Raw genomic sequence first — 24507 nt, forward strand, 5'->3', positions numbered from 1 at the left:
TGATCCTGGCCTCCACCCACAGGTAGGCAGAGATCCTGGACCTCACGGATGGCGGATGGCGGGGTGCTGGCTGAGCCCCAAGGAGAGCTTGGGGAATAGGGGGAATAGAGGAGATAGCATCGGTGCTGACTGGTTGCCTGACTTGGGGGCATCCCATGTCCACCCTTCAGTGCCTGTGTTCCAGCAAGAATCCTCCTTCCGGCCTTGTCCTCTGGCCTGGCCTCATGGATGCCAGACGTCAACCTGGGCTTTAGACACTTGGTTTCTGTTTTTCTCTCCTTGTGTTCCTGGTGTCCACCAGGACCGGGGCAGCAGTGACCTAAATGCCTCTTCCAGGAGTGAGGACAGGACGGGGGTGGGCAGCCCCCAGGTGTCTGGATTTTCAAGAAGGGGCCTTTCGGGGTGACAAGCTGACAGTCCTGGGCACTGCCCCAGGGATGCGTTTTTTTTCCTTATTGTGTTTAAATCCAAATAGAGCAATGCTCACAACAGCATTAATTAGATCCACAACCAAGGGGAATGAGGTCCTCATAGGAAACCTTTATACTAAGTTTCTCTCCACTTGGAAAGTTACAGTAGCTGTATACTCAAGTCTAGTGATGGTCCCTTGAACTATATGGCGTGGGTACCCACAGTTTTTGTGTTCCCCTCTCTAGCAGAACACGGCTGAGTAGAAAAATTCTGGAAAATTATGATTGTTTAAAATCTGACTAGATCCTTGGCAGAGATCAGGGAACAGGAAGTGGAGGGAGGGATAAGGTGCTCCCTGGACTCTCAGGTCCCTCCCCTCCCCCAGGAAGTGGCAGGCACTTCCTCTGCCCCTCCCCACTGCAAGTCCAGTGCCCCAAGGGAGAGTCGCCAAATTAGCACACACACTTATACACAGCAGACTGGGTTTAATTTGAATTTCAGGTAACAAAGGGTCCTTTCTTTTTCTGTCACCATGTCCCATGCAATATTTCTGTTTTGTTTTGCTTTTTTTGAGACAAGGGGCTCTGTACTTGGCCCAGATTGGCCTGGCACTGGAGCGCCTTCTGTCTCAACTTCCCCAAGTGATGCCTTTTGTTCAGAGGTTTGGGCCATCACACCCACCCACTTGGCTTGCTATCTAGAACATTGTTACATTAAAAAGTTGTTTGTTGTTTTTTCTGAAATTCAAGGTTTGCACAGCTCCTGTAACTCTACCCAGGGCTCAAGCCAAGAGCTGGGACTTGGGCCCCTAGGGTTACAGTGGATTATTTTTCTGTCCTGGGAACTAGCTGACCCACCTCCCAGACTAGTATAGCCCAAGGGATGTGCCAGAGAACAAACTACACGCAAACACAGCTGGCCAGGGCTGGCCCAAGTGGTGGAGTGTCAGCCTAGCAAGCCTAAGGTCCTGAGTTCAAACCCCAGTAATGCCAAACAAAACACAGGTCCAGTCAGCTAAGGGTTAGCTGCAGGATCCTAACTCTTGAGACACTAACCTGCTTCTGGAGCAGGCACCAGCACCACCCCTTTCCCGAGTCTGATAGTACACTCAGCTCCTACACAGACCTACAGGCCCGGCCTGGAACCTAGAACCTAGAATTGCTGACCAGGCTGCACCAGCCACCTTTGGGTCCCTTCAGGTCCTTTCCAGACTGTAAACTTGGTGATTTTTTTTCCATGCTAAAGCAACAGGATTAAAAAGCCTTCTAGCAAAAAAAAGAGGCTGATTAAAATAGAAGCTACACTATAATTCCAATTGCTTCTATGAATTCATATACTGATACGTGTAACATATATACTATACATAGTGTGGTGTTAAGAATAAAAAGAATTTTGCTTGTAATATTTTACAGCTATGGCCATGAAGGGTTAAAGCGTAGTTATGTGCCGAGTGCTATTTGCTTACCATTATAATGGATTTATTTTCTAAATGGACCTTACATATATGGCTGTATATTGTGTCTCTTTCTATATAAACACACCCATATATGTACACAAATGTACATACAAATATCTATGTATACATGCAAATCCAGGATTTATTCTGACCAATAAAATGATGGAATCTCCATACTTGTCTCTAACAATGCTTTAGAGTACACTGCAATTTCACTAATAACTTTATAACCCTAAGTCTAATGCCCCTTAGGGAAGGTATGGTTTCAAAGCTGCTATGCTTTCACTTTCTCTCTCTCTCTCTCTCTCTCTCTCTCTCTCTCTCTCTCTCTCTCTCTCTCTCTCTCTCTCTCTCTCTCTCTCTCTCTCCTTTCCTTTCTTCCTTTCTCTCCTCCTTTCTAAGCCCTCTCTGGGTTCTCTAGGTATTCTTTTGTTTGCATGAGTCAGTTTGGGGGCTTGAACACAGGATGTAGGCACTTTCCCTGAGATATTTTGTCCACAGCTCTACTTCTGGCATTTTTGGGGGACCAATGGAGATAAGTTTCTCCATGCCATGACCCTCAGATCTTAGCTCCTGAACAGCTAGCATTACAGATATGTGCCCACCCCTCTAGATACTCTTACTTAAACAAGTTAAGCTTATAGAAATGCCTTGTACCAAAAGCCATACATGTTGCAACAAAAAGAAAGCATCCAAAATGTGTTTCAAACATAAACAAATTGAGTAACTAATTCTGAACAATCCCAAATTTACAATTTATGAACAAGTATCAAAGCATGCCCTTAACTTTGAACAGAAGACATTCTTATGTTAAAAATTGTTTTGTTGGTGGACGCTTGTGGCTCATGCCTGGAATCCTAGGTATTCACGAGACTGAGATCTGAGGATTGGTTCAAAGCCAGGCTGGACAGGAATTCAATAAGACTCTTATCTGCTATTAACCACCAGAAATTGGAATTTGAGCTGTGACTCACATGGCAGAGAACTAGCCTTGATCAAAAGTGCTCCATAGTCAAATATACATGTATGTATGTATGTATGTATGTATGCATGCACACATGAATGTTATTCAGGAAAATGTTTTTCTTATAGATAAAATTGTATAAAAGTCTACTTACATCATCTAGGTCTTCATCGTCACCACCAATATCATCAAACTGGACTTCATCATCCTCTCCAGGACCAAATGTGTCAGATTCATTGATTTTAGCAAAAAGTAACAATACCTTCTTTATATTAGCAAAGTATTTTTAAAACTGTCCACTTTAGAAAATGGATCTGTATGTATATGTATACATAATTCTGTATATACATGTATACACACACATACACACAAGTGTGTATATTTTTATTCTGGTTTTCCCTACAGAAATATCCATGAGGGAAGTAAAGTGTTAAATCAGTAGAGGAATACAAAGCAGCTCAAAATTGTTTAATATTCTAGGTGCCATCTCCAGCAGGGCAAAACCAAACAAGTACTTCAGAAAAAACTCCTACATAGAACAATGTCAAGACCATATGTACTTCATTTCCTACAAAAATAAACACTCATCTAGGGGATGCTATCTCATACTTGTAAGCCTAGAATACTCAGGAGACTGAGATCTGAGGATCACAGTTCACTGTCAGCCAGAAAGTCACTCACTCTCTTATCTTTAGTTAACCACACAAAAGCAGGCAGTCAAGCGGTAGAGTTCAAGCGGTAGAGTATTAGCCCTGAGCACAACAACCAGGCTCTGAGTTCAAGCCCTTAGGACAGGCAGGAAGAGAGACAGTAAGACACATGACACATACACAGAAATGTACATACGCAAAAATGTTAAGGTCCTATTTCAAAAGAAATGTTGGAGATCTGATACTTGGGTTCATTTTTGTATTCCTAGGTTGGGAGATTACAGTGGATAGCAGCTCAAAACCAATGCAAGCAAAAGAAGTTCCGATGAACTAGTAAAACAAGGCTATATAGGCAAGACTTAAATAGTAGAGCACCAGCTGTGAGCAAGCAAGCACATTATGAGGCACCAAAATTTATAGCTCAACTGCTAGCTACAATAAACCACCCAGATGCATGGCTCACACCTACAATCTATTTGCTATTTGCTAACAGAAATATTTAATAACAGAAAGTTATTTATTTAGGCTCATATCTATAATCTCAGTTATTTGTTGATAGAAAGAATAATGGTTCAAATCCAACCTAGGGAAATAGTTGGCAAATCTCAATTCAACTAACAAACTGGATGTAGTTGTGCATGCCTTTGGTCTCATCTTACAAGACAACCAACAGGTAAAAGGATCTCAGTATTAGTTTAGTCTCTGGTTAAAAAAATGTAAACAGCTTTCCTGAAACAAAAATACCCACTGGAGATTTCACTCAAGTGGTAGAGTACCTTTCTAGGAACCTAGAGGTAGTAGGTGCAAATCCCAATAGTACCAACTAGAACAGAAGAGGAAAAGCCTTTTCCCTGCATATTTGCAACACAACACACAGTCAGGCCAGACATATGTACACAGGTACATATTTTATACTATATACATCTTTTATTACAATTATGTGTACGTATTAGATACATATTATATACATGATATATTGTAATGTATATATTATTCCCTATATATTATAGATAATGTATGTATGCTAACTTGTATATCATAGACTATTTCTGTATACGTATATTATTCCCTTCATACATAAACATTCGGAGCTTACAAACTCACAAATTCCTCCACAAATATTGTTTATGAGGGCTGTGGAGTAGTGCCACATGCATATAAGTCTACTCAGGAGACAAGAGATCTGAAAATCACAGTTTGAAGACAGCCCAGGCAGGGATGTTCATCTGATCCCTGATCCTATAAACTACTCAATACGTAGAAATGAATCTGTGGCTCAATGGGAAGAATGCTAGTCTGGAGAAAAATAGCTCATTGGCAGAGTCCAAACTTTGAACTCAAAGCCCAGGACTGGCTTGAAACAAACAAACAAAAACAAAAAGCAAACATAAAAACTTTGCAGGCAAGTCCTACTATTCCTTTCTAATATACTGGCAATGTAAACAGACATAATTTTATCACAATTTGTTCACCTAAACCCTAACACACAATAACAACACATAACATTGTAAAAGAAGAATGGAAAATTACCATGTTCTGGAAGTTCTCCATATGCCTTCAGATTTCTAGCTTCATCAGCATTATACTTTAAAATTAAATCAGCTTTGTTATCCTTAGGAATAAAGAAACAGCCTTGAAAGTGCTTATAACAAATATTATCAGTTGTTTCTTCAATGACAGGCATTAATATAAAGCTCAGCTAGCCAGGCTAGATAGCTAACCACCCTAATTCTAGCTACTCAGGAAGCTGAGATCTGAGGATTTCCATTCAAGGTCAGCCCAGGTACTGAAGCCCCATGAGACTTATCACCAATTAACCACTGGAAAACTGGAAGTGGTCCTGTGGCTCAAGGGATAGGACCGGAGGCTTGAGCTGAAGAGCAGAAGGACAGTGGCCAGGACCAGAGTTCAAGCCCCATGACTGAAAAAATATTCTCTGGGTTTAAATTCTCTGGAAAGAAATATGTTACGTACTTATGGTAAGTCATAACATGGATAGGATTTCTGCACTTTCAATCTTCATAAAAACAAATCAGAAAAAGCTTAACATTTTATTTTATTTAATACTCTGTGTTGACTGGAAAGCTGCAAAAGAGCAGTGTAGTTTTTTGGTCAAACCAACCTTTGAAAACAGACTGGAGACAAAAGTGCACAACACCAAGTTCAAGGGTGTTTTACCGCTCTCTTATTTGCTTTGAAGTCTGTGAGTATAAGTGTGTTTTTGCCCTGCCCCTGCTTTGAATCCACCAATCAGCTTTAGAATGGTCTTAAAATGCACTGGTCCTTTGCCCTATGTTCTGTCATTCTCAGGATATGGAAAGGGTCACGAGTAAAGGAAAATTGTTAGGAAAGTAGAAGAGTCACTTTGGGAATTATATCCAACAGGAAAAATTTCAGCCACTAGAGTGTTATCTACAAGGAGTAAGAAACTGGATCTACCACGCTTTAATAAAGTTATAATTTAAAAAATTAAGAGCCAGGCTTTGGCCTAGTGATATGGTGCATGCATGAGACCTGAGTTTGATTCCACAGTACCACATACATAGATTAAAAACCCAGGAGTGGTGCTGAGACTGAAGTGGTAGACCTCTAGCTTGGGAAAGTCCAAGGACAGTGCTAAGGCCCTGGGCTGGAGCCCATGACTGGCAAAAAATTCAGAAAGAATTAGAGAAAATGTATTAAAATGTTAAGAAATATTAAGATGTTGATGAGACTGCTGTGTCCACTTATGGACACAGCCTAGTGGTAGAGTGTTTGCCTAGCGTGCCCCAAGACCCAGGATCAATTCCACAGTACATAAAAAAAGCCAGAAATTGTGCTGTGGCTCCAGTGGTAGAGCTCTAGCCTTGAGAAATTCCAAGGACAGTGTTCTCGCCCTGAGATTAAGCCACAAGACTGGCAAAAAACAAACAAACAAAACAGAAAACATGGGGGTGGGGTGTGTTGTAGAGTTAAACAATTCTGGGGGAATATTGATTTGAATATTCTCTTTCCAATGACAATTATAATTGGACAAATGATCAAAAGAAATAAAGGAATTGGGCCTTTAAACCAAGAAGAGATAACAAACATTTACAGACAATTCTACTGAGCAATAGCAAAACAAAAATAGAAGTAGTGATAGTTTCTTACATAGTTGTACTTTTTTTAAACTGGTGAAAATCAAATACACTTTTTTTGCCAGTCATGGGCTTGAGCTCAGGGCATGAGCACTGTCCTTGGACTCTCTCAAGGCTAGCACTCCGCCACTTGAGCCTCAGCACCATTTCTGTCTTTTTTCTATATATGTGATACCAAGGAATCCAACCCGGTCTTTGCATGCTAGGCAAGCACTCTACCACTAGGCCAAAATCCCGGCCCTCAGATATACTTATACATGACACTGCCATTTATTTTAGTAGACATTTTCAATTTATAGCAAAAAATTAATAGTGTGCATGCATGTCTCAATATTCACTAACACACTGTAACATTTTTATCATTTTACTGCTTTGTGTAGTCATGAACCATGTTCCCAGCCCCACACTTGTGATTTCCTCAACTGTGTAAAGTTCCCAGATTTGGATTTCTAAACCCAGTAAATAATGAGCCTGAGCCAGTGAAATGCTCTCTGTGTATAGCAGCAGTTACTCAGGACATTGAAGCAAGAGGATCATTATAGCCAACAAGTCAAAGCACACAGTGGGGCAAATCCTGAGATCCCCATTAAACCCAACAGTTTGTTCATATCCTAGGACTGGCACTAAAAGAAAAAAAATGGATAGAACATGACTTGGGCCTCTAGTGAAATAGAAGTTTAAGGTGTGTATGTATTCAAAGATCAATAAAAATTCATTTTTAAAACACTACAAAAAGAAGACAAAAAGCTCATGAAATAAAAACAAAGTAGGGAGGTGAATATTATCAGCAGAAATAATATATACAAATGGAAATGTCCCAATGAAACCTCCCACATATAATCAATATGCACTAATTGCAAAACAGTGAGAAAGACCAACTTGTCTGTAAAATTAATCCACTCATTGAAAACATCACCATAAACTGCCATTTTCATTTTAGAGAAGGTAATTTAAACAGCAGTAAAGACAACACATATGATAACAGCAATGGGAATATCAGCCAACACCAGTCTTTTATCACTGACTGATGCTTAACACAGAACTTTCAAATAAATGATGATATTTATCTAGACCTACTAGAGATTATTAACTGCATCTACTATTTAAAAGAAACAAGAAACATTTTCCCACAAAAACAGGCGTGTCTCTATAGCCACTTTGGAAACCCTTGTGGATAAAAATAATCCTGTGTCTTCAAATTCAACTAGCTCTTAATAAATATCAGCATGAGGAAAAGGGACAGGGCCTGGAATTGATCACAGATGCTAATTCTGTTACTAAGTAATAAAGACACAGAAATTTTTACCTGATAGTCTCGCAGACCAACCAGTATAATGTCTGAGGCATTTATCCAAACCTGTAAAAGGCAATTTATTGCATATTACCACAAATCATAAAGAGCAGTGTTAGATATACCAGTCATTATTATTCGTCTATTTTGGGCAAAGTACACATCAACAACTGGAAGATGAAAAGGTGCTGCAGAAAGCCAACACAACCAGGGCCACAAGTTCAAGTCCACCTTTGGTCATACAGCACTTTCCTGTTACAAAGAGACATTGTCTTTCACACAGTATATAACTACTTTAAAAAAGAATTAACCCACTAAAATTAGTGGTGTAGCGCATTGTGCAAACATAACTTGCCTCCTATGCACAGTCCCTAGGCTAAAATCTCATCAGCAGAAAAAAAGGGGGAAGACATTATAAAGCAAAAAATGTAAGATGTCCTGACAGTCATATGTGAAGCCTCACATGACATATGCCAAACTTACTTCAAATCCTTCGCAGAAAAAATATTCTTCAACAAAAAATGAGGAAAAGTACCACAACTGTTAGTGATGATAGTTTGTTATCAAAATAAACAAGAATTACCCATCGAAACCAAACCTCTACCCTCCATCTACAGAAATGTAGGTCCTGTCATTGGCGGAACAGTGTGTTGTAAAATGCTTTCATTAACAATCCTTACCTTCACCCAAGGTCAGTGACTCATGACTGCAATCCCAGCTACTTAGGAGGACTGCAGTTCAAAGCATCCATGATGCTTTTAGCTTCAATTTACCAGCACAAAGCTAGAAGCTGATCTGTCATCCAAGTGGTAGAGTGCTGAGCCTTCAGCAAAGCCCTGGGTTCAAGTCCCACTTCTGGCACAAAAATTAAAGGAGTTTAATTCTGGTGAATCCTCATGAATCAAGATTTGTGCCCATACCAAAAAAAAAGGTCCAGAAAACACTTTGGTCACTTTCAACATGTCATCCCTCAACTAAGATTCAGTTAGCAAGTCTTCACCATACATGCTCCACCACCAATGGTAATAGTCTCATACACTATAATAAATACTTTATAAGCCACCCACCCAGGCTTATTCTCCTATAGTAGAGTAATACAAATAAAGCAAGTTAGCTCCTACAAATAAATGCCAGTAAGTTGGAAAAGAAGGAACTCACAGACTCAAGTGTACGGATCACATATGTATGTCAGATAGATGATTAGACGTAAGGCATCTATCATGTGGCATATATATATACATGTTCTCCATGTACATATGATATGCACATATGTATCACACACATATATATATGCATCTCCTACACATAATGTAATTTGTAAACCAGTCTAATGTTGTATATTTTTTCAATATATCAGATTCATAATTCCCTAATACCACATACATTTCCCGGAACTGAAAAAATGAACACTCACTTCTTTAGTACCCCCTGTAGTCTCTTTCCATCTGAAATAATTCCTATGTTTTTTTTATTCCTTACTACAACCAACACAATTCAATCGAGACCGCTTGTTTTATAGATTCATTTTATTTGTTTCCTCAGTGATATATGGATAATGAATCTTTCTAGCCAAATACAATAGAGGTGGGGAAAATGAGAGTGATCAAGGATCTTATTTTACTTTCTATACCATAATGTACATCACTCTTTTCCCAAACAGTTTTGAGAGTTCTACAAAAAAAATCTCTTCTTACTTTAAAAGAAATTACTTTTGTGTTATTTTTTATTAATATGAAGGTGCTATAGAGAGAGGTTACCATTGTATAAGTCAGGTATTGAATACATTTCCCTTTTGGGACAATATCACGCCTTACTTTGCTTTTTAAATGAATTATTTTTTTTATAGCAAACCCATATTACAGCTCAACAAGGGGATGGGCTAGAGGACCTGAGTTCAAAGGCCAGTACTACCATCACCCTCAACAACAAAAGGAATCCATGAAGTAAAGAAAAATCCATACCGTACCTTTTTCCTCAACTTTCCTCTGATATGACATAGCCTCCTTACACCATCAAAACACACTGCTTCTAATCGTCCGTTTCCCAACATTTTGAGAACTTGTGCATACTCTGTAGTTGGGATAAAATTCAACATTGGTCTGAGTTCAAGACCCAGGACCAGTGTAATACATACATTTATACATACTAGAACCACTCTCTGCCATATAAATCTCCCTTGCCTCAAAGAAAGCTAAAACAAATGGCATCATTATTGGTAAGTACTACGTTTACACTATCAACTAGTCTATAAGGTAAAAACACTGTTCAGAGGTAAAATGTCAAATGTTGAGTTCAAATATTCCTCAAACCATCCCAATGTTCTTAAGAAGGATACTGTTAAGAATAGAAGCCATGAACATCTAGTGGGAGAAGTAAATACTAAGCATAAAAGTGGGGTAGGACTTTTATCCGGCAAATATCATGTAACCCTTTTATTAATTACAATAAAAAATTTAAAAAAAGAGGGGCCAGATGTTTGGCCTAGAGGTAGAGTGCTTGCCTAGCACACACAAAGACCCGGATTTAAGTCCTTGGTACCACATACATAGGAAAAAAACAGAAGTGGAGCTGTGGCTCAAGTGGTAGAGATTTAGTCTTGGGACACCCCTAGTACTCAGGGCTTTAGATCAAGGACCAGGACTGGCAAAAAAATAAAAAGGAGAGTAGGAAAGGGAAATAAAATGTAAGGGAAGCTACACAACACTCCACTCCATAGCAGAGCTATTCCAGAGAAAATCTGACACATGAAAAGGTTGTCTACACAGCAGTGAGTTTCTTTTCTGATAGCTACTGAATATACATGTGCTTCAAACATTTGCAGCATGGGGCAACAAAAAAGAAAAATATGAAAGTTTTTAGTTAAGTTCAACATCTTATACAAATAAGAAAATCAAACGCAAATATAGAAAGACTTTCAGTGATAGAAAAGCATGTTTTATGTGATTGAAAATGTGAACATTCAGAAGATGGTGGTCGCAGTTAGAACTTTGCAGGAACATCTAGTAAAGACCAAAGAAAGCCTAAACAATGTAGATGAAAATATCTGCAAGCTCACAGGGCGAGATCCAAATGATGTGAGACCCATCCAAGCCCAATTGCTGGCCCTTTCTGGAGGTAGAGGATGTGGGAGTTTATTGCTTTAGTGTGGATTCTCTAGTAGTGGAGGAGGACCCCCAGCAAAACAGAGAGACTTGAAGGGGCAGTCGGTAGCCTGGGTGGGGAGAGTCGGTCAGGAACAGGAATTTCCATAACAAACTTTACACTCCATACCGGAGTTTTATATAAAATTTCTGGATGAATACTGAAAAAATACAAAAAGTAAACGTGGATAACTGATCAGAAATTGGGTCTAATATTTGTTTCATGCCTGGTGTGGTAAGAATTTCCCCATAAACAAGCCAGCAAAGAGACGGAGATGAGTTGGAGCAGAGAATGTGAAATGTCAAGAAAAATGGGTACTTCTCCTTACGACCCAATTACACAGGAGGCAATAAGAAGAAGGAGGAGCCTTGACAACAATAACAATAGTAATATAATGACAATGATAGTAATAATAAGAGAAAAACAACAAATGAGAGAGAAAAAATACAGAAAGATTCTACCTCACTGAAAGTAAAGGGCTAGGGATTTGGCTCCCAGTTGTACAGTGCCTCTCATCAAGCACAGTCACTCAATTCAGATCTTATCTACATTCGGTTTGTAAACAGTTTCATACCGGGCTGCGGTAGGAATTTGTCCATAAATCAGCTGCCAAAGAGGTGGATATCAGCAGGATCACAGATGTACAGCCTGGCCAAAAAAGTTAGCAAGCCCTTTCCAGGTGAAGACAAACGGGTGCCTCTCCATTACACAGGAGGCAATAAGGAGGAGGAGCACGTGACAAGCATGGTGCTGCTGCAGATGATACAAATTAAACAAAAATACAGTAAGATTCCTTCCATCTCAAGAAAATACACTGTGTTGCTACTCCTTATTTCCCTAATATCCAGGAAGTAGAGGATCACTAGTGAAAAGATTCCCACCCGCCTCAACAAAGGACTATCACGCAGTTCAAATGTCACTACTCCAAGTTTGCTATGTTTTAAAGAAGATCCTTTGAGGCTAAACATCTACAAAGGTATCATTAACAAGAGAAGCCTAACTCTATAAGCCTTACCTTGTTCAGCCTCTTTAAAGCCCAACTCTCTTTTCTGAGATTCATTCTCATTCTTACCTCTGCACCTGTTTTTACCTCCTTTACCTGATTAGTAAAAGTAATTGAGAGAATTAATGGTCACATTCTATCTACTTTATAAGCATCATTAAAACTACTCTCGATAGCTGTATATACAGAGAGGAAAAGGGAAGGGATTTGGAACAGGTACACAATGACTACCGTGTAATTTATCCTTTTCTATGATTCGGAGTTCCAGGAGTTCCTTTTATTGCATGCATGTTTTTAGTGTACATGACCAGTTTGGAGGTGAGTCCTCAAGGTTGTACACTGTCAGGGAAGAGAATTCTCTGCAAAATAGGGACTTGGAAGTTACATAGAAAAGTGCCTTTAATTTATGCCTTTTGTTCTGTTAGGTTCTTGAAGTCAGACATCCCAGGAGCTCCTTCAAGATCACCTTCATCTTCAGGAATAACCCATACTTCCAGAATGGAGTGATTGTTAAGGAATACCTAGTGGAGATCACCGGTAAGAAGTGGCTCCCAGGCTGTGTGGTAGAGAAGGTGAATTGATAGTGTCCAACATGACATGGATAGTCTTATCATGTATTGCAGGATATAGGACAAGCCATTCCACTCCCATTCAATGGCATCAGGAGTACAGAATTCAAGCTGATAGTCGGAGACACCACAACACCAGCCCAAATTTCTTTAACTGGTTTACTGATCATAATTTTGCCGGCTCAGACAGGATCACCGAGGTGCATCGAGAAAGACTAAATCAAGCCATCGGTGACCTTGGTTGGTTCACTGGCTTGCTGGGGTGTTGGGTCTCATTCCTGATGTGACATTCCTGTTTCATTGCCAGATCATCAGAAGAGACCTGTGGCTCAATCCTTTGTACTACTACAAGAGATTGAAGACACCTGAAGAGGAAGCAGAAAGGAAAGATGAATAGTTGGGTAGCTAAGATATGCAGTCCATCTTGTCCGGTAATTACAAGCTAACTTCACACCTATATATCTGAGGGCTATGGGCAAATGGGGATGCCCAAAGCCAGTCTATCCAGGGCCTCTAGAGGAAACAGGAACTTGGAAGAACAGCAGTGAAACAGTAGTTTAAGGCGGAGCTGATTCTACTTGAAGCATGCTGAAGATCCAGAGACACTCAGGCAGAAGCCAGGCTGAATCTTTAATACCCTCTCCCTGCACATGATTCCACAAGAGAAAACTCCATTTCCAATCTTCCTTCCATCTTCCTGAGTTTTTGCTCTCAGAGATTTCTTTCTACCGGTATCTAGAAATAATATTGGTTGAGGTAAACCATGTCTTATAAGTTTTCTTATCTAGTCCTCTGCATGGTAGTTGGGAAGGAATGATCAAGAATTGTTCTTATGTCAAGGAACTGGAAACTTAAGAGATCATAAATCTGGAAAGGAGTTAGCATGTTTTAGCCAATGTCCTAAAAACCAAAGCAACTTTAAAGTTTACAGTTATAATGTATATGTATTTTTCATGTGTTTTAGGGTACATTAGACAGTGACCAGAAGATGATGGAGCATTAAATTATATCTGAATCCACAAGTAAATACATTCTTCAAAAGCCCTTCTTCAGATTCAGATTCTGTAGCAGTCAGAAAATTCATCGAGCACACATGAGGTGGTGAGACAAGCCAAAGAAAGCCAGAGGGCTGGAGAAATGGGAACTGATACTTCAGGACAATCCAGTACTGTCATTTTGTCTGTGACTCTGTGCAAATATATTTAGGACTTGATTGAGTAAAAAAGCAAGCCAGTGCCTCCTGTGAGTATATGGATTTTTTCTAAAAGTCAGTCATAGACTCTGCCTATACCATTCAAGTGGAAGAAGGAGACATAATTCTAGCTGAGGTCCTGTTTGGGGACACAAATTGGCCCCTTTCAGGCCTAGAACAAGGGAGGGTGGAGACAGAAAAGAATGCAGTTAGATTGGAGGCTTGTTGTAATTGAAGGGAAGTTGAGCAGGACCCAGATTCCACCTATAGAATTTAGTCCTAAAATATATGCAGCTTTTCCAACTGATGACCCTGAGTGTATGAAGCCTGACCCACGTCTATGCTAGGAGTAAGTAAGCCAAGTTGAAACCCTGACATCTACCTGTATACACGCATAGCTAGATACTGTGGTCTGGAGCATTAGCTTCCATCCCAACTGTGCTTTCTCCATAGTCTCTGAATTTCATATATAAGTCCTAAAACATTTCAGGGGTACCTAGAGGACCATGTCCCTGCTGTCTGGATGGCCAACAGCAGCCAGAGGAGCGACAGAAACCTTCCGCAAAGACTTGGATTATCACTTTGGGGATAAGGAAGAACTGCTTACAATGTAAGCACCTGTGTGGGGTGAGAAAAGCCTAGATGACACCAGCAAGAGGGGTAGGGGAACTGGCAGAACGGGTAAAAGCCATGGAATGGCAGTAAAGTTGAAGTCCATGAAGGCTTGGCTTTTTCCCTCTCCCAATACCAGACTCCTTCCTCAGCGTGGACAATGATTCCTCATGCATGCCCTGTCGCTTCATGTTACCATGCTTGGTGTTCAAGGCTCTTCTTTCTCTCAGCTGTCCTGATACCCCCTGCTTCTCTGAGCAGCCAGCTGGTCATTCCCCACCTCTGGCCTTTTCTACAGCTCTGTCCACTGTACATGCTTTCTTCCCTAGTTTATTATGGCAGGGGATTGAACACATGCCCTTAGTGATGATCTCAGGTGAAGATCCAGGACAGGTCAGGGAAGCTTTACACCCCATCCCCCACTGGTAAGGAATGAATAGCAAGTTCTTTAGTGGTGATTCTCAGAGAGATCCAGCCTCAGAAATTCTGTCCCCACGAGTTGTGCCAAGAACAACCTTGGAAGATCAGATTGATGGTGCAAATGTGCTCATCTGGTGGCTTCACTCTCGAGCTCCCAGGAGAAACAGAGGCATGACAGCATCAACACATCACCATCTTGAAGGATGTACATACACTTGGTTGGATCACAAGTCAACCAAAGCACATTTCAAGACCAAGGAATCACATTTTGGATATGAGGTTGAGCTTGTTTTCCTTAGGGATCACTTTTTTCTGTAAGTTTGGGACTCTGGTAAAGGGAAAATATATAAACCTTGTCCTGGAGAGATGGGTGATTGAGCTAGTACTCGACATTCCAGTCTGGTGAAGAGAAACAGGAGAAATCTTTCCTACGAAGTCAGAGGAAACTCCCATGCTTGGATGCAGCATGAACTTCTAGATGGGGACTCTGTAAAAAAATGACTCTTTCTCTTAGGTCTAGTCAGACACTTAGCCAATGAAGCTTGGTAAAGAGATTTCCCTAGTCACAGATGCCAGGAAAGGAGAATCTACAAACAGCCTTCAGAGCAAAGATAGTGTGCCAGGAGTATGAGCAGATGGCCAGAGCTGCCTACTTCCCTCTATTGTGATCCTAGGCTCTTGGTCTTTCTTAAGGCCAGAATTCCACCACTTGACCACTACTTCTGGCTTTTTTCTATGTACGTGATACCAAGGAATTGAACCCACGTCTTCATGAATGCTAGGCAAGCCCTCTACCACTAGGTCAAACTCACAGCCCAGGGGAACTTCTTCTAGGAAGAAACATACATCACCATATACAGCTGAAGATCATATTTAACAGCCACCCCTATAGAGATAAATAGCTTAAAGTGAATATAATGGAGCTGATGGAAGCCATGAAGAGGACATTCAGCAACAGAAAGCAAAGCAAGACGCCCCACAAATGTTTTGTCCATGTATTGGTGATAATGGCCACATCACACCATCTGATCTTCAAGGCCATGGTCCCCCTGCTTTCTGGCATCCTGAAATATACATCTAGGTATGTCTTGCCACAGATCCCAGAAATTGCTCCCATATCCCCTGAGGTCCAGATGCAATTTGGACCTCCATGCCAGCTTTAACTGTAGACATAGCTACTCATAGAAACCTAAGTGTGTCATTGAGTCAAATGAGCTTCCATTCAGGGAGTTTCAGGTACCTGCTTGGAACAACCTTTAGGCAACTCATTGACTTGGTCTGCTTTCCCCACTGCATGTCCCCTTCATGTGCTCTGGCAATTCCATTATATTTCATTTCAGCTATGTATCTTTCTGGCCAATGATTCCCTCTTTCTTGTCTGCCTAAACCTTGAGGTGGCAGCTGAATATGATCCTGCAAGATCAGCACCACCCAGGACACAAGATCACCAGCTTATGGTGTTTGCTTCATCATTAAAGAAAGCTCACCTGGGCTGGGAGTTTGACCTGGGGGTAGAAGGCTTGCCTAGCATGTTTGAAGCCCGAGTTTGATTCTTCAGTACCACAACATGCTGAAAATTCCTTAGGATTTACAAATGTATGCTTGATTTCCCTCAAAAATGTTTTTTTTTCTACAAAAAGCACAGAGTCAGGTGTGCAGTGGCTGTACCAGCCACTGTGCTGTTTGTTTTGTCTGTGATTGCCCAAACCTGTGTCATTGATGTCCTAATATGGCCTGATGTATACAGAAATTACACTGGTTAATGGTTGAGACTCTTCAGGTTCAGGTTTCTAAGTGGTTTTCTGATCCTGTTTCTGTTTTATGGTTTTAATTTTATTATCAGTGTCATATTCAGTGAGGTTACAGTTACACAAGTAAGGTAGTGAATACATCTCTTCTTGAGCTTTTATAATGTTCATGCACATTATCCCTGAATAGATTTAGGAATGTTGTCTGATGAAATTCAGTATGTGTTTATGAGTTTTAAAAAATAAATAACTTGAGTGGTAAAATGGGCCTAGCTGTATTAAACTATAAGCTAGCCTGTAATAAGGAAAAGAAAAGAAAACTTTTACTCACTGTCAATCATTCCCACTTTCACATCTTCACTCAATATTTTCAAAAATATCCTGGCCTGAACTACTAGAGAAAATAAAGAAATTTCATCATGATATAGAAACAAGTTGTCAAGTTCTCAGTGACTGCAGATTCTGACCTGATCTTATATGCAGCCACCTGAAAGAGACTCCTGACCAATTTCAGAACATTAAAAATAAATACAATAAATAAGCAGACACAATTCTACACAAATTTCTTAGTAATTATCAGGAGAAACAGCTGGGAAAGTTCCTATCTTGAATTTTTTGGTCAAGAGAAACTCACCATTGTCCTGAAGCTGACTACACAGCATGTCACGGGTGAATGGAATATCGAATGTGTATATGCATATGTATATGTATATGTATATGCATATGTATATATATGTGATTCACTATCATCATTGTTTATACAATTGTGCTGAATATGAACATTATGTGGAAGCTCTTGGTCAAGAAAAATGTTCTTTAATCTGCAAGCAAATGTACAGGGGGCAGGGAGACACAGGAAGAGAGAGACAGAGTGAGTGAGAGAGAGAAAGAGAGACAGAAAGAGGGAGAAAGAGAGAGAGGGAGAGAGAGAAAGGGAAAGGGAGAGGGAGAGAGAGAGAGACAGAGAGAGAGAGAGGGAGAGAGAGAGAGAGAGAGACAGAGAGAGACAGAGAGAGAGAGAGAGAGAGAGACTACATGTTGTGTGCATGCATGGGAATGTTTTTATGTGGCTAATCAAGAAATTCATATCCCCCCAAGGGCATACCTCCAATCAAACATGTCTTTCAGTTAAACCCCAACATCTAGTTTCTATAACATTCTAATAGTACATTTAGTTAAAACTATATGGAAATATTAAATCATATATAAAGCAAGAGCCCTCATGATTCATGGTGAAGCTGAGATGAACAAAACGGGAAGGTGCTCACACACACATCAGGTCAGAGAGGAGGAAGGAGTGGAAAGGAACAAATTGGAAGCATGATTGAGAAGAAAGACAAGCAGGCAAACTGACTTAGATAAGGGCACATAGTAGCTGAAAACTGAAGATAGTAAACATCACCCATGGAAAACAAACAGCACAAAACAAAGAAATAAGAAAACACAGATGTTGTTCAGGTTGCCTTGTTACCGGTTGATATTTAGGTATCCAGGAAAATTAATGAGTGAGAGGACAGGGGTAGGAGATGAAATGGGTTAAGGTAGGAGATTCACTAGTATGTGGGGAGGTTGAACAATGAGGGAGCAATGAGAAAGGGGTAAAAAGGATCCAAAGAAGAGGGTAAAATGGTAGGTTCTAAAGGTCAGTTAAGGATGATTTCAGATGGAGGAAAACTAGGGAACACCAGATTAAGTGGAGCAGGTTCCATGGAAATCAATGGCAAGTAGTTTTATTTTATTTTTCTTATTTAGTCTTAGAAGAAGCCAGAATTAAGTACAGATTAAATACAAAGGCACAAAAGTCTTTTCAGTGGAATAACAAATCCCTTTATTTTCATCTAAGCCGGCAGCTCGACTTCTGTCACTGTTGTGACTTGCCTGGTCCTTAGGAAAAAGAGAGGGATAGTGAGTTCACTCCTGTTTCTGGGATCTCAGATGGCACCGCACTGGCTTCCAAGGGCCTCAGTCTGCATGGCAGGTGACATGCAGACAAGTGAGCAGATCGCACAGTAGGCATCAGGGAAAAACTGAGCTGATCCCTACAGCAGCCATCCTGGGAGAAATTGAAAGGCCATGATCAGGCCTTAACCACTGCCCCGTGCTGGACTCTTAATGGCCTGTGGACCTTTCACTGGTCTGCCTGCACCTCTCCAGGCTTCAAAGCACCATCAAGAGCTTGGGCATCCAATCATGCAAAGAACTATCAACCCACACCCAAACCCTGGAACAACATTCACACCGAATCTTACAAATGCCACCTGGCTCCAGTCCTGTAGAACTGAATTGCCAGCTTTCTAATTTATTACAGAATTTGCAATTAATCTATTTTCCTAGAATTTTAGTCATTATTAATATATTAATTGACCATTGTACTTCCTTCTTTCATATAAACTAGTGAAAAAAATAGGTCACGACTTAGTACTCAGACTAAGTAAAAATAGGTAAAGGTGATTTTTATTCAGTTCCTTCAAAATGAACGTATAATTTTGTTTATGGAATTAGTAGAGAGTTATATGGAGAAATATATTGTTGAATAAAAAAAGAATTGTAGATGACTATTTCCTCTGCACCTAGTGTAAGCATGACAGTCTAGTGAGGGCTGAATTCTCCAATACCCAGTGGCTTTGGGTAATGGAGAACTACTGCTCTTTGATAAAGAAACTCATTAATCCATTATGTTGCTAATTTAAAATGTAATGTATGTAAGGCTTGCATTGCAAGTGTTGGTGCCTCATTGTGTGGTATCACCTAGCGATCACATTGTATTTTCCTAATATTTGGATATCTCATGGGCACAGATCATACCTACATATTGCCCGTTGTTCTCCACATGGAACCACATTAATTACTTTAATGAGGACTAAACATTGAAGTGAGAATCTCATGGGGTAGCCACCACTCTGTACTTAATTGTTAAAATTAACTTGTCTTAATATCTTTAAATAGTTGTACACAGTAGTGGTTATTTAGCAAACAGTTTACAAATACAGTGCATCTGGCTCCATGTCACCCTATCCACTCTACCCACCCCTTCCCTTATTCTTGATTTTGTAGTATGTATATCGAATGCATTCTTTTCCCCAACTCCACCTTCTCCTCTTCATTCTTCTACCCCTGCTCCCTTAACCCCATCCCACCTCTTGCAAGTAGCCATTAGTTGGCAGTTAGTTGTTGGGCTTTCTCTTTGATTTCTAAGTAACTGAACGTTTGAGGTCTCCCTTGAGTCTATCATATTTCAGCTTATAACTGAAATATGGTTTTTGTGAATACTTGTGTACCTTCCAACACATTTACTCATAAGTTTATAAGCTAACTCTAGCCAGCTTCCACCCATGCATCTTTTGTCTCTCTGGGCCTGGACTTACTTCACTTAACCCAATTTTCCCCCCCAATCTTTCCATTTCTTTACAAATGGTACAATAGGAATGCCTTCCAATAGATGAGTAAATTTCTGCTGTGTACACATACCATCTTTTCTGATCTGTTGAATAGCCTCTGGGTTGATTTTATAACTTGGCTATGGTGACAAGTGCTACAGTAAACACAGTTCTGCTAATGACTACTGTATCCTGGTTTGCAGTTTTTTGGGGTAAATGCCTAGGAGTGGAACTGCTGGATCCCACAATTTAGTTCCTTTGGGGAAAACTCCACACTGCTTTCAGAATAGTTGAACAAGTTTGTATTCCCAAACTAGGGTTTCCTTCTGGCTGCATATCTTCACCAGCATCTCTTATTGTTTGTTTTCTTGATTATGGCTATTCAGATGTGGTTGAAATATAATCTGAGTGGTGTTTTGATTTGCATTTTCTTTCTGGTGAGAGATGTTGATCACTTCTTCAGGTGTCTATTGGCAATTATTATTATTTTGTCAGTCATGGGTCTTGAACTCTGCACCTAGGCTCTGTCCCCAAGCTCTGCAGTGCTCTACCACTTGAGCCACAGTGCCACTCCTGGTGCTAAGAGTCTCACAGACTTTATTGCCCAGGCTGGCTTTGAACCATGATCCTCAGATCTCCTGAGTAGTTACGATTAACGGTGTGAGCCTGGTGACAGGCTCTAGTGTCAATTTTTAATTCTTCCTTCTTCCTTCTCTTTACCTCTTTAGTCTGTTCATTAATTAGGTTCTTGTTGTTTCCAAAGTTTAACTTTTAAGCTTCTCTGGATATTAGGATATTGGGCCATAGTTGGATACTACACAGAACTTTACAAGAATTTCACTTGGCAACGCAGCATCACACAGGTGATAAAACACCCTAACTGCCTCACACCACCCAAAAAACTCCAATTTATCCCTCACTTAATAAAAATACTGAAAATGGTTCCCAGAGAACTGTAGTACAGCGTGAGAATTTTTAATGGGTTCTATTCTGGTTCTATGCATTGTCCCCAATCCTCCCACCTTCAGCAGGCACCTTCAGGTGCTCCAATATCCAAGGTGGACTCTTAACCATCACCTTTCTAAATTGCCTCCCACTACTTCTGCACCTGCCATACTGCAGCGATTCCACTCTCCACAGAACAGGTGCTTCTTGGCAGAAGCCCAAAGCATCCTGGACCAGTAATCACAAAAGGACCACAAGGCCAGGGCTACTCCAAGTGCTCTTGAAAGAGTACAGTCCAGTACAATATACCTTCAGGGCTTTTGCTGTTCTGGGAAACTCCTGGCAATGCCGATTCTTACGATGCAGTACCACTTTTACTTCACAGCACATCTTCATTACCTCCATGTCTACGATCATCACAACATATAAGAAATTCATGAAAGACATTGCTTGAAGGAACTGAAATATGAAGGTGATAGCTTCTGAAGCTAGTTCCTCACTGAAAATTGAGAGGTTACAAAAGGGCAGTAAGGAGGCCTTTCTTCAGCAAGTCATTTCTCTGCTCTATATTGTCCCCCTTTAGGTAGCAGACCTGCTGAACTGGAAACACTCCAAAATAATGTAGGCGTGCAGACTTATCCAGGAAGACTGCGATATTCACCTGGATGATCACATAAGCACTCACCTGTGGAAACATAGTAACTTCCTGATTATGTGCTTCCTGCAACCCCCAAAACACAGAGCTCTAGTCAAACTCTCAGAGGCTACGTGCTCAGAGAAGCCTTATACAAAATGGAAGAGCTTGTGCCCAGTTGAGGTAAAAGTGGTATGTGTAGCACCTGGAGATACAAGTGAAGAAGACATGCTCTGTTTTGATTCCATTTTTCAGAGACTTTAGTTTTATCATTCTTGATTCTCACACTGTAGTGCTCAGCAGGACCATTCCTTACAGAGTTCTGGGATGGGGCTTATCCTCTCTCCCTGTTGGTCTCAGTTCCTAGCATGGAAAAACATTTTCAATGCCCAGAGCCTCAGTACTGCCCTGAAGTTAATGGCCCTGCCTTGCCCTGCCCTGCCTGGCAGTTCTTAGTTAAGAATAAGGCCTGAGACCTATGGCTTGAAAGAGTCATGCAGGCTGAGGGAATAAAACAATGCTCAGCAGGTCTTTATGAGTCAGAGGATTATTAAGTTGTAATATATATTCTGGCTTCTCCAAAACACATGATGTGAAAAGTATGTGCACAGGAGCTTGATAGGGCTAAGCACAGGTCATGGGTATGTAATAGTGGCAGATGTGATTTCTCAGCAGCTGAGATGGTAGAAGTTATGAGTGCCAGTTGGTCAACATAGAAAACACTTCCTAGAGCATTTGATCTCTGTGCCCTATTGCAGTTTCCTGTGTGGATGGACCAGTCAGTGTCCAGCAGGGAAAGCCTCTATACAAATATGCACAATAATGCGATGTGGGGGTAACATGTAGGTATTCCAAATGTCTCTGACCAGTCATAGAGCCAGAAGATCTGAGGTGCTTCCTTGGGTGTAGTGCACTGTAGGGATAATGGACTGCATTCTGTACACTGACTCTTGTTTTACCTGTGAGATCTTGAGAAAAGGATTATGCTCCTGTGTCCCAGTTTGCTCTTCAATTAGATCGTGAGTAGAGGACCTATCCTTCTTTGCCCCAGCATGCTCACCAGTGAGAGGAAGAGAATAATGGCCCCAGCTAGACAAGGTTGTGGTGAGAATCAGAATGGGTTAATACTTCAGAATCTCTTAGTGTGTGGCATACAAATAAAATGATCCAATTGTTTGCCTAATACTGCAGGCATTTATGAAAAGAAAACAAAATAACTGTACAGCGTGGAGTTGCTTATGCCTGAGTTTACTCTGTCTGAGGTGCCAAATAGTCTAGTCTAGGATGAGTTGGAGAGAAGAGCAGAAGATGAGCAAGGAATTCTGGGGCTTCTGACATATAAGGCATGCAGAATCAGAGAAATCCTTCAGGAGAGACAGAGGGGGAATTTTCAGGAGAGGACAGAGGAAACGGCTTCTGCTATTAGAGCTCATGTCAGTACCCCAGGCAGGGAGTTAGCGGGCAGTGGGGGGTGGAGGAGGTGGGAAGATGCAGTTGATGTACTAGCCATCTCTGCCATTCACTGTGAAGCATCTGGTCTTGCATCTATGACTGGTTGCAGGTACTGACAGAAGCCTAATGTTCCCTATACTTCCTGGTCTGCCAGTACTAGAATCTGTGGAGAGTAAACAGGTAACTTCAGTGCCGCAGATAATCCCTGGCAGCAGGCACCAAACCAATCCTAGGAGAAGCAATGTACATACCTCATGTCTACATGACTCCAGCCATTTACTACCTTTGCATGACTCACAAGATCCAATATGGAAGGTGCCATGCCCAAAAATATTTATTAGGAGGAATATTATTAGTCAGACTATGACACTCAGCTCTGAAAGAATCATGATTACCTAAGAAACTTATAATGCAAGACTACCTACAGTGAGAAAACTATTAATTAGGAAGGAAAGCATATCCATTCCAACAGATGCCTTGCAATGTTAGTACAGATACAAATTAGTATAGACACTATAGAAAAGGGTTACTTTGGTTCCTTCAGAAACTAAATATGCATTCCATCTCACTAAATATCTTCCATCCAGGTACTCTGTACTTGGTTGTGTAGATAACAGCACTATAATTTTACCCATAAAACCTACACTATGGAATGAACCTAAATGACTGTGAACAGATAGATGAATAATAAGCAAAGGGTGTACATGAGTGTTTGAAATATGTAAAAGTTATTTTGTGTGTTGATTTGTATGTAACATGAATGTCTTATGTATATTAATTGTGTATCTGTACATATGTAATATTAGTATACATCTGTACAGATAGTCATAAACATACACATGTAAATATATGTACACACATACATCTTTTATATTAACATTATGCAGTCATTGAGGTATACCTTACTTGCTGATCTCTTTCACAATACTGCTTTGCTCCTCCATGTAGGCTGTCCTCATCATAGGTCCCCTTGAGGTCCCTTTAGAACCCACATTTTTGGTTTCTTGTCTACAAGTTGGGAGTTGCCTCAAGAATTGGCTATGAAAAACTCTTTAAGATGGACATGGTGGCTCATACCTGTAATCCTAGCTACTCAGGAGTTTGAGATCTGAGGATGAAGGTTCAAAGCCAGTCCTGGCACAAAAGGATCTGACTCTTATCTCCAATTAACCTCTAGAAAATGGGAAGTGGGGCTTGGCTCAAGGATAGGGCTGTAGCCTGGAACTAAAGAGCTCAGGGACAGTGTCCAGGCCCAGGGCTAGGGTGGTAGCCTTGAGCTGAAAAGCTCAAGGACAGACCGAGGCCAAATTCAATCCCCATGACCCACAACAAAAAAGAAAAGGAGGAAAAAAAGAGAAAAGAAAGAACAAAGAAACATCTTGGATTACACCTGCACTGTTACACCAGAGGACTGATGCAGAACCATGTGTTAACTTGGACAGATGCCTCTTCTGCCCACCAGTCAGGCTCTCTGGGAACCCAAATGCCAGACCTCTTCTATACACACAATTGCATCTTCCCCC

The 24507-nt window shown here is 40.7% G+C and overlaps 1 protein-coding gene across 1 annotated transcript; it reads right to left on the bottom strand.

Moving 5' to 3' along the window:
• Positions 1-612: 612 nt before the first annotated feature.
• Positions 613-23943, bottom strand: LOC150040291 (eukaryotic translation initiation factor 1A-like). Its single transcript, XM_090327344.1, has 9 exons — positions 23891-23943; positions 21298-21397; positions 20976-21126; positions 12048-12131; positions 9858-9961; positions 7907-7957; positions 5014-5093; positions 2986-3079; positions 613-666 (listed from the first exon to the last, which is right to left on the bottom strand). Exons 1-9 carry the CDS (start codon positions 23941-23943, stop codon positions 613-615), a joined length of 771 nt encoding a protein of 256 aa, XP_090183470.1.
• Between the last annotated feature and the right edge of the window lie 564 nt (positions 23944-24507).

This window comes from Megascapheus bottae, chromosome Y, assembly GCF_031878675.1.
Source record: "Megascapheus bottae isolate mThoBot1 chromosome Y, mThoBot2.hap1, whole genome shotgun sequence".
Classification (NCBI taxonomy): Eukaryota; Metazoa; Chordata; class Mammalia; order Rodentia; family Geomyidae; genus Megascapheus; species Megascapheus bottae.